Below are 19510 nucleotides of genomic sequence, written 5' to 3' on the forward strand. Positions count from 1 at the left end.
GTGAATAAGAATATATTCAAATTGTCTAAATGGGCTGGCATTTCATGGTCTCGCTTTTCATTTCAGATAATTGGGCTCCCTTAAATTTTCCCTAGATTTCTAACTGTCATCAAGGTATAAGTTCTAATTTAAACTAACACAAATGGCTTTTCTTCACAGCAGATCTTGTATCACCAGAATTTTAATGAACTCACTTCTTTCCCTCCCCGTGCAAGAAAACAGACACGGCGGCCTTTCTGTTTGTGAATCCCTCGTTAAGCTGCATTTATGACATTTCATGGGTACTCTGTGGAAAAGCTGGAAAACACACACCTAAAAAAAAACAAAACACTGATGTTGACTTGCCAAATTTCAGCTTTTATATGGCATGTTGAAATATAGAAATATTGTGCTTTGAAGAATAGTCAATAGAAGTTCTTTTTATGTGGTTTTCAGGTATGCTCTTTGCATATAAATGCCAAGAAGGGAACCTTTCTTTCACTACTCTTAGGAAAAGGAAGAAGCTTCCATATTAAGCTCATCCCAAGCTGTACAATTGTCTAGCCTCTCCTGTTCCCTATCCCTGTAAGACTAAGAATTGTACAGTCAAGGCAAGCTGACCCTAGAACAAGGCCGTAGGTGAGTGTCAGGGCCTCAAGGGAAGGGAGGTGAGCTCCCAGGTGCTCTGTGGATGTCAGAGACTAGCTTCATTGAACAGAAAACATTTGGAGAAGACACTCTTAGTGAGGAGAAGAAGGGAGTGTTTGTTTTCCTCTAGGTACAGGCCAAGGAGCAGCCCAGAAGGGTTGATAATGATGCCATGAAGTAAAAATACATAAAGAAATAGTTCTTTAATTTGAGTTGTCTTCTGAGGCTTGAGAGTCCTACCCCTTGAGCTGTAGATAGTGTCTTCATACTTTACGCCCATGCTTCTCAAAGCTTACTGTGTGTACGGATCACCAGGAGATCTAGTCGGTACATCTGAGGAAGAGAGTCTGAAAATACGCCTTTCTAGCAAGTTCCCAGGCATTGCCGTGATACTGCTGGTCCGTGATCCACACTTTGAGTAGCGAAAGTTTAAAATATCGAGGCATGTGCTCGCCTCCCAGAGTTGGCAGACCTGTTGAAGGAGGCCTTCGAGGATAAAAATAATACGAAGCATGTTATTAAGTGTGTCGCGGAGGGCAGAATGGTTGGTGCTGGGCCATTGGTTCTCAGACTTGAATCCCCTGGGGAGCTCGAAGAATTACTATGCCTACGTGCCACCCCTAGAGATCGTGTTCAGTTGTCTTAGGGTACAGTCTGGACATTAGGATTTCTTAAATCTCCCCCTGTGAGTCTATGGAGCAGGCCCAGCAAGAACCTCTGGCTTAGATCCAGCACATTAGATACTACGGATTTGCCGTCACCAACTACTATATTTGAGGTGGGTGATTCTTGACATTAAAAAGCGGTCTTTGTATTGACAAAGGGAGGAAACCAACACCCCAGACCATAAATCCACTTGGAATTTGGAGAAGAGAAAGAGGTGTGACCTGTAGTCTCGGGGATGGCTTCTGAGAAGAGCAAGGATCTGCAGTGAACTTTGAAGACTGGAGAGGGGTCAACAGGTCTAGACATTTGGGAAGCTTGACGCAGGGCCTGGACAGAATAATAACTGTGTCCGCTGGCTGTGGGCACGATGAAGGGGTTGGCCAGCACAGAGGGCAGAAGCCCTTAAACGGCAGGCTGAGGGGTGGCACTGAAATTAAGAAGCAGTGGCGCTGCATTACCGTGATGAGAGATTATGGTTGTGACAGATTATAGTGATGACAAATTATAACTGCCAGATGGTGCCAACTACATCGCTGTGTCGGTTGCCCATCAATAGCGCCCTCCTGCGTAGCGTAACTCACTGGGTTTGACGTTCGGATCCAGAGCCAGATGACCTGAGTTGGCATTCCTTTTCCACTGCTATTCGAGCTGTGGTCTTGGGTAAATAGATTCATCCCTCTCTGTCTCCATTCCCTCACCTGCAAACCAGAGATTAAAAAGCAGCACCAACTTTACAGAATTGTTGTGCTGTGAGAATAGTATCTGGTTTCTAATAAATGCTTAACGAATGTTAGTGATTACGATCATGTTACTTTGAACTGCGCCATTTTGTTCATTTACAACCACTTACCAAAGACTTTGGCGTCGCTACTTTCTACCTTTCTATCTACCACGAGAGAGTAACCTGTGAAGGCAATATGACACAAGAGAGAACCGTCCACCTTAAACCGTGGCGGTGTCTAAAGGGAAAGCCCGCCTGTACAGGCCTGATCCCCTTGGCAGCAGGAGGGTGGCATCAGTTCTAGAACAGAGAGACACAGGCAGAAAGACAAAGACGTGGGAAGGCGACCTGCCCGGGGAGAACCGGGGAGGATGGGAGGCGATCGCACATTTGCAGGAAGTGAGGCAGAGGCCTGGGCGAGCCGTGACACAGTGGGCATGGACAGATTTCTTGTTTTGAAGTCTTGAGTGAGTGAAGACTCAGCTACAAGGTGGAGAGTAGGACTAAGAGAAGTAAGGACTAGGGGGACGCCCGCCGAGCGGGAAGCAGCAGGAGCTCCTAAAACGCAGGCCTGAGTGCAGTGATGCACGGTTGGTTTTCCTTGTGATTCTCCTCCGACCCTTTGGGTTTTGTTCCTGAAGCTTCTGTTCTTTGCCATCAGTTTACATACCGAGATAAAGCGTTCGGTTCCCGTGTCGCACGTGGCAACGGCACAAGATTGAATTGGGAGTGGAAACGTGAGTTTTCGAAAGGGTGTAGAACCAAGAACAAGAACATATTTATGATAATTTCCATTTGGAAAGAGCAAACATTTCGTGATATTTGGGAATTTAAGGTTTTGTTTTCATTTGAGTTTTTCTCTTGTGCGACAACAGACTTGGGGCGGTGAAAGGAGGATTCGTTATTTTTTCTTGTGCTTGTCCACTGACATTTTTGGCTTCAACCAAAACGGAATACCAAAGGGAGATTAGAAGAGATTTATATTACTAACAATGCAAGACTTCCAGTTTTTTCATTGCTTGTCTGGAATATTTATTAGAGTTATATGCTCTTTTCTTCACAAACACTCAAAATAGTTCCCCCTCCTTTGATTTAGGGATGTAAGGAGATAGGGGATGAGAGTGCAAGGCGAATCCAAAAGGACAAGGCATGTTGAGCACGGGTATTTGCAACAGACGCAAGGTCCCGCCCATAGCAGGGCTGGGGGTCGGGCGAGGAGAGTGGGGCGCTCACGTAGGTGCCGAAGTGAAGGGTGTGCCGAACACTCAGGCATCAAAATGACCAACATCAACGTGTCATATTTTTAAAACTCAAAGTTGACACCAAAAATCTATGCTGAACAAAATATTTAAAAAAATTTAGAAGACTAGTACCATGCCAAGCCATACTGGAGCCTGAAGCCAAAGGCAAAATGTATAGGCTGCCCTCCATGGAGACAAAGCCATCAGTGATGCTTGGAAAATGTACTGCTTTGCTTATCCTATTGTTCAACCAAGAGAACTGCTGTGTTTGACAATTTCTCCTGACCAAGTAACAACCCTAAGTAAGTTTTAATTAAGTTAGCCTGAACTAAATAATACAATTCTGTGTGGACACAAATGAAGCATTTAAACCTAATATAATGTTGTAAATTCTAATGTGCCAGCCTTTCAATTTTTCGGTGTTTTTCAACTGCTTTAATGTTCTGGGGGAAAAAAACCTAACCATTAAAAATTACATAAAGCCTTGTCTACCCATATGGTATACCCATGTGCTAGACAAGGCTAAGTAGAGCATTTTCCTTCCTGTATTCTGGAAATACAATCAAAATAAATTTAACTGCACTTGGGGAGAAAGCCAGTACGGATGAACCAAATCTATAGGTGTACGTTTTTAAATTTCATTGTATTTAATTCTGTTCCTGGCCTTCACAAAGTTTTTACTGAAATTGCCCCCCAACGTAGCAAAACTGGTGACCAGCCAATCAAAACCATGGAAGGAGCCTCATAGTCATCTCAAAGGATAGCATTTCAGAACTGAAAAGTAATTGTTTTATTGAACTGGATTCTCCTCCCAGTGAATAAAAAAAATCCACCTTCTTCATGATGGAGGAGCGTTAGGCTTTCTCATAATTTCAAGGCATTACATTTAAATTATCCAATAAATATCAGGTAGGTAATTTATTTTAATCTTTCAGAGACTGTCACTGAAAATGTCTTCTTCCACAAAACCATGGAGCATTACAAGATGGACTATAATTTCAGTTTTCCTTTCACTAGGATTTGTAAAGTCAAAAAAGTTCTCAGGAAATATTCAGAGATAAGAAATCGGACTTTATCGGTGTAGTATAACAGTAATGAATCCTACTGACTGGCAGTAACTCTGGCCTCAGCTGTCATTCTGTTCCAGCATCTTGGAAATTAATGAAGCATTAACACCCGCCCCCCGCCTCCCCCCCCACGCTGTTCGAGAAAGCGTTTTCAGCCAGACAATTTTAGGGAAAATGTATGGGGAATAGGGAATTCCCTAATGAAAAATTCCAAGAAGTCTGAATGCGCCTTCTATGAAAAGCCAATTCAAAATGGAGGGAGAATTTATCACATCACCTCTTTCTTCCAGCGCCTTTCTGATTCACACCTTCTTTACAAACTTGGAATATATTAACTCGAAGATGTTTTATCAGGCATACTGTAAAAAAAAAAAAGGAGAGAGAATAAAGCCAGCATCGTTTTCTCTCCCCCTGTCCTAAATGCCTTCACGTGCCACGGCTATTAGGAGGGAATCCATAAGGGCTAAAAGGGAGGGGAGAGATTTCACCTAAGCCCTGGGTAAGTCTTAATGTCCAGGGTGCCAGCCTCACCTCCTGGTGGGGAGTTTGGCTCCATCGTCAGCTTCTCTTTGGAGGGGGGTGCCTTTGTCTGCGTAAGGGCTGCTTTGCAGAACCGAGCGTGGTTCCTGTGAAAGTCCTCCCTAAATCCAGAGTTGTTGCGGCGCTGGACTCCCCTCCCCGGGCACTGAATCGCGTCGGAGGTGGTTATGTGCTTTGGGTTCCAACAGACTGAGGTCTCTCAGCTGAACGATTAAGCCAAGGATGAAGCCAACACAAGCTTGCCGTCTCCAAGGATGTTTCTCACTGGGGTAGCTCGGCAAGGGGCTGGGCTGCCACATCCGTGGATTGAACCAGAGTTTTCCATTTATCCGCAGAACAAGTTCTGTGCCTCCAGCTGCAGGGCAGGCCCGCCCACAGTACCCTGCCAGCGGCATCTTAACCCCCTGACCTGGAGGGACCACCGAAGGGTGAGAAAGTGATGTGCTCTCTCCATGTCCATCTCATGCTTGGTTGGTTAGCTGAGACTGGCCGCGCCTGCCGTGCATGGTCCTGGGGTTGTGAGGTCTCGTGGAGAAAAGCCCCCCATTCGTGGAGGCAAGCCCATGCCAACTGGTTAGCTAGCCACTCGCCATTCCCAGCCTCCATCCACTAAATCCCAAGACAGAGAGAGCCCACTACCTGCTTGCAGACTACTCGTCATCTAGTGAGTCCCCGGTTCAATATTTTCTATAAAGAAATACAGATCTTTTATTACGTTGACTTGCAGCACTGAACTGAAAATGGTCCTCGTAGAGTCGAGTCGTCCTCGAGGCGAATGCTAGTGGAGGCGGTGGTGGCCGCTCGTCTCCTCTTGCAGTGATACCCAAAGTAGGGGTTCTCGTTTGGTTTCCAGTACATTCAATGATAAAGCCATGGAATGCCACCCTTTCTTTTTTTTTTTTTTTAACCTCGGAACTGCCTACGTTGTCAGTGAGAGTCCTGAGAAGTGAATAAAATAGTTTGGTTTCGTTGACCAACCGGCGGGCTCTCGTGTGGAAAGCTCCGTTTCCGGACGTGGGTTCTTAGGCAGATGTGGCCGCCGCCTTAGCGACCTCGGCTGGGAAGATGAAATGACAGCTGGGAAATAGCTCAGGCATTTACGAGGGCCATCGACTCCAAGTATAGCACATAGCAGTCAGACTGCGTACTATTTATCAAAGACATTTGAGAAGGGTCTCGAGCCCCACTGCCCCGGCTGCTAGAAAGACACGTGATGTCCTCGTGTCTTCCGCTCAGCTCAAGACGGTGATCAGGAGCGAGGAGACTTGCTGGCAGTACTTAGCACACCGTCCGCCAGACTGCCTGAGCCCCGGGTGAGCACCAGCCCTTACCCTTGTCGCAGGCCAAGGGCTCGTTTCACACGCGTGCACTTCACAAGCGGCTTGCCATGGGGTCGCAAACCATAGCCTCTTCGGTCACTAAGCTGTGCTGGGTGGCTGGGAAAGGAAGGCAGCATGTCTCCTTGGACAGCCCCGGCTGCCCGTGTCCCTGGCTGTGAGCCCAGCCACCCTGAGGAGGTTCGTGGCCTGTGTCGACTGGGAGACAGGCCTCTGCCTCTCCCTTCAGGGATTAGCTTTAGCCACCTCCTCCAGGTTCTCCCCTGGTTGGTGCCCCAGATGTCGTCACTCCGGAGGCTTGACTTAGGAGAATGAACCAGGAAATCAGAGAAAGGCAGGTCGACCTCTCCTGCTCCCTGTCCCCTTAATGCGTTCTGACCCACAACCAAACTACAGTCAGTTATCTGGGTCCGGCTGCCTGGAGCTGGCTAGGATGGGCACACCTTCTATTCAGCTGTGGCCCCGGCCACCTCAAGGTCAGGACCACCACGCTTACCCCCTCTGTCAGCCAGTGCTGAGGTTTGGGCCACTGTCCGTGTTTCCTTCCCAGTTTGGCTCCCTGGGAGCCTCAGCCTGCTGTCCTGTCTATGGATGAGGGAGGGAAGGTAGCTTCGGCGTGGGGGTTCTCAAACTTGCCCGCGAAGCACACTTACCTGGAGGGCTTTTTAAAACACAGTTTGCTAGCCCTGCTCCCAGATGCCCTTTCAACGGGCAAAGCCAGCCTCGTGGTCTGTGACCCGTGCGGCTGCGCAGGACCTCCACAGAGAAGGAGCCCACGTTTGGCTTGATGATCTGCTGTGACCACCTTGAAATTCTTAATAGTTTTTCCCCTGGGGGCCCCACATGTTATAGCCAGTCCCGTCAGTAGGCCCAGAATGGAGCTGGAGAATTTGCATTTCCAGCAAGTTCCCCCGGCCATGTTCCCCAAAGAACGGAGGAGAGGGACAGTGGCCCTCCACCTCCTCCTTTGTCGCCTCTTCTCCACCAGAGCCAATCACAGCCATGAGAATGGAAGGAAGATCGTGTGGCAGCTTCGGTGATTTTTGTGACCGTTGTGATTGTTCTTTGTTTGATTCTGTTTGGGTTAAGCACACTAAATGTTCTCATGAAGACTTTTCAGTGCCCCCAGTAATTCCTGTGCGTGCGCTTTCCCTGTCTGTACACCAGTCCTGAAAGAGGGTATTGAAGCAGCTGACAGAAATATGTAAGTGGAACAATGTCGTAGTGAGTAATTTGAGAGGCGAGGCGAGGGAAAGGAAAGCGGGGGGAAGAGCGAGCGAGAAGGTAGGATGAGGTTGGGGCGGGAGCGCAAGCGGCGCCCACGGGCTTCCTGCATCCCGAGCCCCGAGCCCCGAGCCCCCGAGCGGAGCCCCGCGCCCGGGAGCCTTTCGCAGCCTTAGCACAGAGACCTATGTTATTTGTGACGCGATGCACGCTTCCACTGGAGGGGGGGAGTCACCGACTTGCTCGGCAGAAACCCAGATAGATGTTCCCAGGGCTGAGACGCGATGCAGTTCTCCCGCAGGGTACCTTTCTTTACGCACCTGTCGGCTGAATCTGCAACTTGTCACGTTTTGCTGAACGTATTCTCTATGTTCTTCAAGACAGATGAACAAGACACGAGACAGAATAATTGGGGTCTCCGTGAGTGAAAATACCTTTCCGACATTCTCCTCCCAATGGGAGGGAGCAAAAAAGCATTCGTAGCCCTGATGGCTATTTTGTTTTGGCTAATGAATTGACTTGGCTCTCTTTAAAACATCCCATAAAGGAAGGCTTTCTGGCCCCGCTGTTATGGATATAACACCATGACTTGTTCTTGCTGGGTAGACAGAAGACATTTTCATTAATGACTGGGGAAACCCGTTAACTAAACGGGGAGAACAACGGAAATGGGCCCAGTCATAGAATTTCTAGCCCTGCCCCGAACCCTGATTCTAAGCTGAGCAACCTGTTCAACACATTCAGTTTTTCTTATTTTCGTAGTAAAGCTTCCTCAACTGGAGTCAAAGTCATGACAGACAAGTGTCCATGTGTTTTGCTTTGTGTTTCCCTCCGCTAGAATTAGGGGGACTTCCCCCCTTGAATTAGATATGGAGGTTAGTTTCCTCCCTCCCCCCCCCGCCCCTTTCCAGCAGAAATAATAAGTTCTTTGGAGTTTTCCTTCATTCAATGGAGGCCTAACGTCTCTGGAAAATCATCCTCATGGTGGTTCTCTGGCTCTTTCCCATAAGATTGTCTGTCATCGGTTTAAAGAGGAGACAAGGAAAGGACTTATTTATTCCACGTGGGTAAGAAATTGCCTCAGCAAAAAGTGCTCGAGCCCCTGGCTGCGTCAGTAACAGGCGAGGCATGTCACAGATGCTGAAATGCTTTTCTCCTGGACGCTAACCCGCGCTGGAAACCCGAGACTAAGCTAGGTCCCCTGTGAGTGCGCGTCCCCCGTCCTCCGTGCTGCGTGCACACAACCAGCTAGTTAGGAAAAGATTGCTCAGGCATGTGTTTACCTTCTTTAAGATCCCAAAGGATTTGTTTTGAAGAATTAAAGCAGAAGAAAGCAAAGACTAGTAATAGAGAAATGAAGCAGGGTTGTGGGGGAGAGACAGAAATAGGTTCTGGAACTTTTAATCACTCTGTGATCATTTCCCTTTAAGATGTCAGGGCCACTGTTTTGAGGAAGGTAGAAAATGCAGATGTTCCCAGGTAAGACTTCCAACACTCGTTTCATGTTGCTGATGTTCTCATTTTCCTGTTCCTCTCGCATTTTCACTGTTATTTCTGTTGCCGTGACAACTCATGTACATAGAAAACGTACTGCATATGCTAATTAGCCCGTTTTATATGACTCTGTGAAAGCACTAGTGCCTTGTAGGGTCATTTCAGGAGTATTAAAATACAGTGAACGCTAGTGATGGTCATATATTTGTCTCGTTGGCCTCTGTACGTGAGACTGTCATTCCCACCAGAAGCATCATCACCATCATCATCCAGAGTCGTCATCACAGGCAAGATGGATTTACTCACATGAAGTATTTGGGCAGGGGGAAGAGACCTTACCCATAAAGCCATAATGAACTTCTTGTAAAGTTTCAGTCGTAGTTTTATGTGACTTATTTTAAATTCAGGATATTGAGGAACGTAAAAGGGTTATCTACCAGTTTTGCCTTACTTAACAGATAGGGAGCCTCAGACTTGACTTTCCCAGTGGAGACGGGATTAACGCGACAGGCATTTCAGCGATGCCCAGCGGAGAATACAGGGATCCATGTCTGTTTCATCCTTTCCCTCCTCCCTCCGCCTTGACAGTTTCCGTAACAACTGTGGGGTTTCACTGCCCTCTGCCGGCCATGTCGTGGAAACGCTTTCCCGTTATTGCTGTACAAGTCTGGGGACATGGCTCCGAAGGTCTTTTTGTTTCAGCCCCTGTGCCCATGCATTCTCCGCCTGTCTTTTGTGTAACGGTCGTATTGTTTGAATCTGGTCACTAAGTGTTAACACACTCACGCACTTGCCATTGTCTTCTTGCACCAGAAGCCCTGACATGTTGCGATCGGAAGTTTCCTTTTCTGTGGGAGGAAGGCACTCGTCCACCGACTCCAACAAGGCCTCCAGCGGAGACCTCTCCCCTTATGACAACAACTCCCCAGTGCTGTCTGAGCGCTCCTTGCTGGCTATGCAAGAGGACGCGGCCCCGGGGGGCTCGGAGAAGCTTTACAAAGGGCCGGAGCAGTATGTGCTGGTGAGCCACTTGCCATCGTCGAAATCAAGGGAGAGTTCTCCTGGACCAAGGCTTGGCAAAGGTAACTGGAACCTGGCTGGCGCGGGCCACATCAGTGACTCTCATTGCAGGTGGCATGGTGCGGGCCCTTGGACCGTCTCTTCGCCTCTTCCTTGTTTCATGTTTCTGTCATTCTGTGACATTTACTGAGTTCCTGCTCTAGGAAGAGGAAGGTGTGGTGGGCGAGCCCAGTCATGGTCTCGGAGGCTCCCTGCTGACCGGGGCATCTGGGAAGCAGTGTCATGCCCAGAGAGCCACTGATATTCCCAGCTGATCCTTCCCCTGAGCATCTGAGGAATTTGATATGTCCTGGCCAGTGAGTTTGGGTGCATCTTTGCTAGTCTAACATGTCACCCAATTATTGCTGCTACTTCTATAAAGAGGACAAGCCGAACCCACTATATAAGGAGACATCATGTTCCAAAGAGGTCTCCATGGGAGATTAAGATTTTTATTTTTATTTTTTTTAGCAAAATAAGGGTTCCATGGTCAAATACATTTGGGGAATGCTGGGTTAACCAAGCTAATAGTTTCTCTATTGTGTAATTTCTCAAACTCTTTAAAGTGCTAATGGGCACCATTAATTCGCACAATGGAAAGGAGAGTGTGGTTTGCAGTTTTTCCCAAATTTATTTGACCACTGAATGTTTGGTTCTGCTCTTTCCCTCCACAGGGTAATTCCTCAGTGCCAGGACTCAGCAGGACGCTCTGAGTAATAAGTGGAAGACACAGTACAAATTCTTGCTCTCTTATCCTACATGTATCACTTAACCCGAACAGACACCCTGAAAGGGCTCTGGTTTTTGATGGTTTTTTTTTCGGGGGGGGGGTGTTCTAAATCATAGCATATTTATTTTTATTTTACAAATATGTCAAAAAATAATTTTTAAAAATTGTAATGAAAACAGTAACCCATGTTCCCCTCAAGCGTAAAATTTATTTTTAAAATGTGGAACTTGGGGCGCCTGGGTGGCTCAGTCAGTTAAGCGTCTGCCTTCAGCTCAGGTCGTGATCCCAGGGTCCTGGGATGGAGCCCTGCGTCGGCCTCCCTGCTCAGCGGGAGCCTGCTTCTCTCTCTCCTCCCTGCTCATGCTCGCTTCTTGCCATCTCTGTCTGTCTCTCAGATAAATAAATAGAATCTTTAAAAAAAATAAAATGTGAAACTTTATTTTTTCTAGTCCTTGTCCAGGTGCATCCCTAATTTGATATATTTGTTTTCAAAGCATAGCTGCTTTTGAATTCAGCTTATTTTACTTAAAATCGTATCATTAACATTTTCCATTTTGCTAACATTCTTCATGGCCACTATATATTCCCATTAAATCGATGTATCATAGATTTCTGACTATTCCCTTTCTCCCTTTCTGATGCATATAGGTGATCTCTAGTTTCTGCTCTTTTAAATTAGTGACAGATTTTCTGTATGCAATATTCTCTGCAATAACAGCAACAAAAAAGGCAGTCTGAAGAGACTTTTGCTATTATGAAAGGCATGGCATATTTGGGTCTCTAAATACAAATTCAAAGAGAGATTACTAGACAACTTACCACTAAGAAAGCTTGATTCTTTCTTCCCAGGATCAGTGTGTTTGCTTCATAGTTTCTTAGCAGGTAGGCTAAGATACACGTTAGCTCTAATTAGCAGGTGGACTAAAGCACGTATTTGTTCTTTCTGTCCATTCGATATCCCGGCCAACTCTAACACTGTGGTCCTCGATTTTGTATCCAGGGAGACATCTGACAATGTCTGGAGGCGTTTGGGGCTGTCGCAGCCCAGGACGGGATGCTATTGCTGTGTAGACAGTAAAGCCCAGGGCTGCTACTCAGCATCCCACAGCACACAGGACGGCCCCACACAGAGAAAGATCTGGCCCCAAATATCACTGGTGCAGGGGCTGAGCAATCCTTCCTAAGCGTAACTTTCTCCCTGGAAATAACCTCACCCCGAGGGAACTAGAAACAAGTCGTGTTAGGGGCGCCTGGGTGGCTCAGTCAGTTAAGCATCTGCCTTTGGCTCAGGTCATGATCTCAGGGTCCTGGGATCGAATCCCACATTCAGGGGATCCTGCTCAGCAGGGAGCCTGCTTCTCCCTCTCCCTCTGCCCGCCGCTCCCCCTGCTTGTGCTCTTTCTCTCTCTGTCCAATAAATAAATAAAATCTTAAAGAAAAAAAGAAAAGAAAAGAAACAAGTCATGTTAGTATCCCATGACAAGAGCGCTTGATTTGGAGTCAGTAACCATGCTGCCACTTTCAAGCTGCAGGACCTCGTGGGAAAGATTGAGTTTTTTGGAGTCCCCTTTTTCCTCGTATGAAAACTAAGAAAGACAGCCGTATTCATTCATAGAGCTTAACCAGCTAATCCATGTAAAGTCCTCAACCCGCAACTTGGCACGTAGGAAGCGCTCGACAGTCCTCGCTCCATAACCACGTGCAGTTCTTAGCTGCTCCTTCCGCCGCTGGCCTCACCTCTAAAGTGGACTCAGGGCATCTCCTGGGAATTAAAGGAGAGAGTGCATTTGAACGGCTGCCACCGGGAAGCGCCCGGTAGACTTTTGCTTCGAGAAATACTCATTATGATCACATCCCAGGCTCTCTCTCTCTCAAATAAATAAATAAAATTTTTAAAAAGACAAAACAACACATGCATTTATCATCTTACAGTTCGGGACTTCAGAAATCCAAAATGGGTCCGCAGGGCTGCATTCCCTCAGGAGGCTCTAAAGAACAATCTCTTTCCTTGCCTTTTCTAGCTTCTAGAGGCCGCCTGTGTTCTTTGGCTCATGGCCCTTCCTCCACCTTGAAAGCCAGCAATGTAGCATCTTCTCTTCCGCCTTCCCCCTTATAAGGACCCTTGTGATTGCATCAGGGCCGCCCAGATAATCCAGGATCATCTTCTCATCTGAAGACTCAATCATTTCATCACACGTGTAAAGTCCCTTTGGCGCATAACCTCTTTACAGGTTCCGAGGATCGTGGCACAGACATCTTTGGGGGGCCTGATTCTGGGTACCACAACCATTATAGAGGAAGCCTTTTTGTAAATCCCAAATGGGATAAGCCCCTGAAAGGCAGGCATGCGTCATATTCTGTCTTGTATCCGCCACAATCTTGAATGTGGCGCTGTTACCAAAATATTTGTTTCTTGATTTTTGCTCTTCACTTTTCATTGTGAGTGACATACCTTTCTCTATACACTTTTTCCTAGATATGTCAGAGGAGCCTTTCAATATCTGGGGAACTTGGCATTCAACATTAAAAAGTGGTTCCAAAGACCCAGGAATGACAGGTGACATATTATCTTTTCAAGACCGTTTATTGCATTTACTTTTTAACTTAATATTCTTTAATTTTTGCCTTACTGTCATATTACGTACTTGCCAAGCATTATTTGGAAAGTGCTGAAAATAGGGGGGAAACCAGATCAAGCTATACTTAGCCTTTCTGCCAAAATACATCAGTCTTTCACTATATTTCATTTCACTTCCTTTGCAAGAGTTTTTAAACATAGCTACAGTCATTCTGTCCATGCAACTTAATATCATTTGTTTAACTTCCATTTCCCACTTATTTGCCATTTTTATTGTTAAGGGCCACGTCGTATTCCAGAGTGCATACTCATAGTTTACAACCCATTTTTTTTTTTGTCATTGTTGTAATAAGTTATGCTGTCAGGAACCTCTTTCACGTACTTTTTGTTTTGTATTTTCAACGATTAATAGATTCACAAAATTTTGGAAAGCAAGTTACACATCCAGAATAGGGCAGTGGGTCCAAATAATGCACCTTTCCAAGCATCCAGAGGTACAGCCCCTTCCCCGCCCACCTCAGCATGCGGTGCCGGCGCTGCACATCATTGGGTTTGCATTTTTGCTAAATTGAAAGCTAAATTGGGAGCAATCGGGTGGCTCAGTCGTTACGCATCTGCCTTCGGCTGAGGCTGTGATCCCAGGGTCCTGGGATCGAGCCCCGCACCGGGCTCCCTGCTCGGCGGGGAGCCTGCTTCTCCCTCTCCCTCTACCCCTCCCCCTGCTCATGCGCACATTCTCTCTCTCTCAAATAAATAAATAAAATCTTTAAAAAAAAAAACAAAATTGTATTTATTATTTCCATTTGCATTTCTTTCTCACCATTATTTTCCGGTTTTTCTATTAATTAGCTGAACTTTCCCAAGCTGGTGTTTTTTATTTTTTTATTTTGTATTTTTATTTTTTTAAAGATTTTATTTATTTATATTTAGAGAGAGAGAGCAAGCAGAGGGAGGGGCAGAGGGAGAGAGAGAGAGAATCCCAAGCAGACTCCACGCCAAGCTCGGAACCTGATGCGGGGCTCGATCTCACGACCCTGGGATCCTGACCTGAGCCGAGATCAAGAGTCGGCAGCTTAAACTGACCGAGCCACCGAGGCGCCCCCTCCCATATTCCATTTCCCCCAAGGATAAACTATTCCAAGATGTTCTGCTCCATTTCCTTCTGCTATTTCAACTCTGCTCAGTCCTTGTTCAAATGCTCATATCTCTTGCGCAAAATGGTCTTCTTCTCTTTCCCTGCCTGCTTTTTAATAAGTGGGAGGACTGGGCCAGTCTTTCCCACACTGGTGGCGGTGGGGTCTACACAGCAGCTGCTGTCTTCATTAACTTCTGGCCCGAGATGGGGCATTTTAGGTTCAGTTCGTTTATTCCAACACCTTTTACTGACATGGTGGAAACATCAAAGCATTACCGTTGGTGTCTCCTCAGGACTGCAAATCGCACCGAACGAGAAGAGAACACTTCCTTTACCTTCCAGGTTCAGAAGCCATGTGGAAGGGGCCTTTCCTGAAACAAATTAGTGACAAGGACTATTGAATCTAGTTTGACATCCGGATCTGGAGCTGCTCCGTGAATTGTGCCAATAACCAAAGCGTGATTTGTCATTTCCTTTCCTAGGACATGTTTTACTTTAGGCAGCGGGAGGAGTGTCCTGTGCTTTCTCAATTTTTGAAGGTGGCCGTGGGAAGGAAATAGCAGGACACATCCCCAGAGGGATTCTACAAACTAATTCCATTTCTCGCCCTTCTCTCCGGCTTCCAGGTTCCTATGGAGACATTTTTGAGAGCAGCTCCCTCCGACCGGGGCCATGCTCCCTTTCTCAAGGGAACCTGTCCCCAAATTGGCCCCGATGGCAGGGGAGCCCCACAGAACTGGAAGGTGGCCCGCAGGTCATTCGGAGGACTCAGACCACGGCCACCATCGTGGAGTGCAGGGCCTGCCCTCCCGTGTCGCGCGTCGGCAGCACGCCCCACATCCAGGGCGGCGGCAGGAGGTGTGAGCAGGCCACACCGAAGTCAGGGCAGTATTGGACTCTGAGCAGCGCCGAAGACCTCACTGAGAGTGAGCTCGATGTGGTCTGGCTGCAGAGCAGAGCCAAGCCTTTGCACCAGAGACCTCGAGAGAGTGAGAAGCGTGACAAGAGGCCTCCGCCTCCGTATCCTGGTCCCGGGAAGCAAGCTGTAGCGTCATCCCACCAGCCAGCGGAGCCGCTCTTGTGGAGGCCTCAGAGGCCAGAAGAAGGTTCCAGAACAGCGTTGGAAGAGGGAAGCCAAACAGCCGAGCGAGAGCAGCAAGCCGCTGAGCAAAAACTGAGCAGCGCCTACTCCACTTCCGCCAGCGATCAGAACAGTAAGACTTTGGGTGACCCCAACTGGCTGGATTGGCAGAGAGAGCGGTGGCAGATCTGGGAGCTCTTATCGACCGACAACCCTGATGCCCTCCCGGAAACGCTGGTATGAGCCCACCCAAGCGCACACCCCCACGGCCCAGACAGCCTTCTTTCACTCCGTAGGGGAAAAAGTTGGTGTTGGACAATTGGACACTTACTGGTTTTTCTTCTTTAACACTTTAAAAAAAATAACACGAGAGAAACCCAGTTCACTTAAAGATAGAGAGCACTAGTACCCTTGCCATTTATAATAAACTTCTATTGCATAGCCAGCCTTAGGAGAAAACGAAAACAAAAACGGATGGGGATATCCAACCGAAAAACTACTCACGTTGGCTTTGTATAAGATAAAACCCTTGCTTTGATATAGCTTAACTGTATTTATGTGACTTCAGTTTTAACTGTTGTATATTCTGTAACAGATTATGTATGATAATCGTATATGATATATTCACAGAAACAGAAGGAACAATTTTTAAAAATCACTTCACTTATACTGAGTAATGAGATTCTATAGAATGTTCTAGAATATGCACAAGCAGGTTTCTGTGCTTTTGCCATAGCTTTTTAGCTGGGGACAGCCCTTCCTTCAATGCCTAGGAAAAACACTAACAAAACAAAACAGAGTATGCCAAGCCATATTTTTATATAGTCATGAGATGCAAAAGAAAACGTAGTCACTGAATGCTTTTTCATATTGAATATGTTTTAAGGAAGATATTAAATTTGATACATTATGGAATATATTTTTAGAATCTGTTTAGAAAGGATTCAGTTAATCGAACAAGAGAAAGGCCGTGCCTGACAAAGAAAGAATAATTAAGAAGTTGTCCTTCCCATTTTAGATCAAATTCAATTTTATATAGACCATATATAATATATATTTATAATGTATAATTTTTATGTATTTTTCAAAAACTACAAACTGGAATCCAACTATAAAGCGTTTAAGCATCCAAACAGAGTATTCAAATTACAGAACAAAAGTTTTTCCTTTTGCCCCATAATCAGTATTAACCAAATTATAAGCAAAGCTTTGTAAAGTAAGTCACGTTTGGACAAAAACTCCAGCTTTGTATTTACATCGTGCCAAAGGCCGAGGACATGTTTTCTTCGGTAATTTTGTGTGTATCGTAAAATGCTCCTACTACATACTTCGGTAGTTTCAAGTTTTTCAACCGCAAAACCATTTTTGACCAGCAGGTGGCGATTCGCTTCAGTATTTTACGAGTTTTTTTTTTTTTTCACTTCGTAAGGGAATGTGTATTATAGAAGAAGAATTTTTTATGAAACATGCTACTCTTAATTTTCATGTCGGCAATGACATTTTCCGTGGTGTTTCTTAAAGTTCTATCTTGTGCCATGATGAATAAAAAGTTAAACAAATGCTTTGTTTCCGGGCATTAAATCTAATGCATAAACTCGCCCCTCCGTTCCAGACACCCACTTCGCTCTCCACAAGTCCAAGTGTCATAAACAGCAGCGATACTATACATATACAGCTAAAGAGCCAGTAAAAGCTGTCAGATGGTTTGGGGCCACCGACACACTTAGAAAGTCATACTAATTATTTGTTGCAAGTGAAGGCTGATTGTCACTCAACTGAAACTCAGTTGTCAGTGAGGAAGTGTTTTTGCCGCAGGCTGGAAACCCACTGGACGGGTGGTGCCCAGCACGGTCCCTGTACGTGACATCTGTCCTTTATAAAGGCCTTAGATGCTTCCTTTGTCTCAGGGCCAAAATAATGACGTCTAGACGTGGTGTCTAACGTTTCTTACTGGGCAAACGATCGGGCTGTCTTCAGGCCCTGCCACTGGGTCCAGCACCCCGCCGCCCGCTGGGACTCGGGAAGGATTTGCCCCCCGGTCTCCGGTTCTTCCTGGAGGCCCACACGCAGCCGAAAGTCGTAAACGAGACTCTGAGCAAACACTACTTGATTGTGGATCGCGAGGTGCTCTTCTGTGTCACCCCCCCCCTTCCTATTCCTGCTCACCGTGTGTCTTCCAGGCTTTGAGTCCGACCACGAGCTGCCCAGTTCTTTGCCTCCATTCTGGACTGAACCGCCACGTGTATGGGACCCTCTTCCCACCCGGCTCCTGCCCTAACACTTCTATTTTTTAAAACTTCCAGACCAAATGGCTCTGAGGTTGATGTCTGTGACACGAAGGTCTGTCCGTCTGTTGACAGGTCTAGAGCTCCTAGGAGCAAGAAGAAAGCCCGCCTGCCGCCGACGCCTCTGCAGCCCGCACACTCGGTCACTGCGCGAGCGCCTCGGGCAACGGGGCCGCGACGGGGACGGCGACGGCAGAGACGGCCGAGCGTGCATTTGTCTTCATCTGAGTAGCTGTTAACATGTTTGCTGCGGTTTTTTTATAGAAAAAAAAAATCTTTTGTACCAACGGAGTTGGTGCAAATGAAGAAAACTTGTAAATTAGCCCAGCTTGCTTCTTTGCTGGGCAGAGGAACAGCGTTGGGACTCAGTGTCGGGAGACGCGGGGGCCAAGTGCAGGCCCGCGGGCGCCGTCGGCTGATAAGCAGCCCGCGGTGGGGGGGGGGGGGTCGGACTCCACAGGACAGAGAGGAAGGAAAGGCAGGGACTGGAAGAAGAGGAGTTGGAGACAGGACCACAGCTCGACCAGACAGAATGTTAAAACGGGACTAAATCAGCAGCAAATGTTCAAGACAAAAAAAATGCAAAGCAAAGGAAAATTCCAGTAAGGGCTGAGAATCTTCCGCACGGCCGAGGCAACAGACGGCGCGGTGCAGATGGGAGGCTGCCCAGAGGGGTGGCTGGGGTGTCCACCCCTGGCCTGCTGAGATCCCCGGTGCACCCAGGTGCTCGCATCCCCAGCCCCAACGGAAGGCGCCCCGGAGGTGGCAGAAGGGTCAGAAGATTCTCAAAACTCAATTCAGGCTACATCTGTTCAGCCTAGAGTGACCCACTCATCCCAGTTTGCCTGTGACATCCCAGGTTTAGTAATTAAAAAAACCCACGTCCAGCTCATAGCATGGCCTGGCAGGCCAGGGGAAGGTGGGTCGGGGCTGCAGAGCCCTCTACCTTGGCACGTCTCAGGTAGGGTCACCAGATCAGATAGAGGACACCCAGTTCAACAGTCCGATAAATGAATGACCGTATTTTAGTAGGAGTATGTCCCGTGCCGTATCTGAGATGTAATTATAGTTTAAAAACATTTCTTGCCCCAGATATGGCACGGGACATACTTACCATAAGAAGTATTTAAAAAGTCATTCACTGTGTATCTGACGTTCAAATTGAACCGAGTGCCCATTGGCTAAGTCTGACAACCCAAATCTCCAGCCTGAGAGCCCACCCGGTCCCCAATGGCTTGAGGTCTTCACTGAGTGTCGCACGGAGCGTCACCAGACCTGAAGGACCGACTGCACGCCTCGACTTCCATGCGGAGCCACGTCCCCTGCAGCCTCCAGCCATGTCCTCCTCCAGGGCATCTTACCCCAGCCTCCCTGGGGTCCCAGCCTTGCTGCCTCTCTTGCATGTGTCTCCCGTGTGTCTGCCCTCACCCTCTTAGCCTCCGGTTCTTGGGTCCCTTTCTGTCGCCTTCCTCCCCGCTCCTCCACACCACGGCCTCTTAGATAGCCTATAATACACACCTCATCACAGGCACGCCCCTGCGGCCAAACCACTGATGCCCTCCTCCCCCTCTGGCCCACAAGACGAAGTCCCCACTCCTCGTGGTAACATCGAAGCGCTCCACAATCCAGCCTCAATCGACCTTCCGCCCATCATCTCTCCCCAAAACCGTACCCCCTACTCTGGCCTCATCCGGGAAACACCCCCTTCCCGCACGCAAGATGCGC

General features: G+C 47.4%; 1 protein-coding gene across 4 annotated transcripts in view; it reads left to right on the plus strand.

Moving 5' to 3' along the window:
* The window catches only part of ARHGAP6 (Rho GTPase activating protein 6), a 242810-nt gene extending 225751 nt beyond the window's left edge, over window positions 1-17059 (plus strand). For 3 of the 4 annotated variants that reach the window (XM_078065257.1, XM_078065256.1, XM_036094105.2), the window contains exons 11-13: window positions 9731-9999; window positions 13183-13263; window positions 15046-17059. In XM_078065257.1, coding sequence (XP_077921383.1) covers window positions 9731-9999; window positions 13183-13263; window positions 15046-15743 — 1048 coding nt within the window. In that variant the 3' untranslated portion in view covers window positions 15744-17059. The remainder of the gene's footprint in view (window positions 1-9730; window positions 10000-13182; window positions 13264-15045) is intronic. The other variant, XM_078065258.1, reaches the window with a different exon arrangement.
* The last annotated feature ends 2451 nt before the right edge of the window (window positions 17060-19510 follow it).

This window comes from Halichoerus grypus, chromosome X (genome assembly GCF_964656455.1).
Source record: "Halichoerus grypus chromosome X, mHalGry1.hap1.1, whole genome shotgun sequence".
Lineage (NCBI taxonomy): Eukaryota > Metazoa > Chordata > Mammalia > Carnivora > Phocidae > Halichoerus > Halichoerus grypus.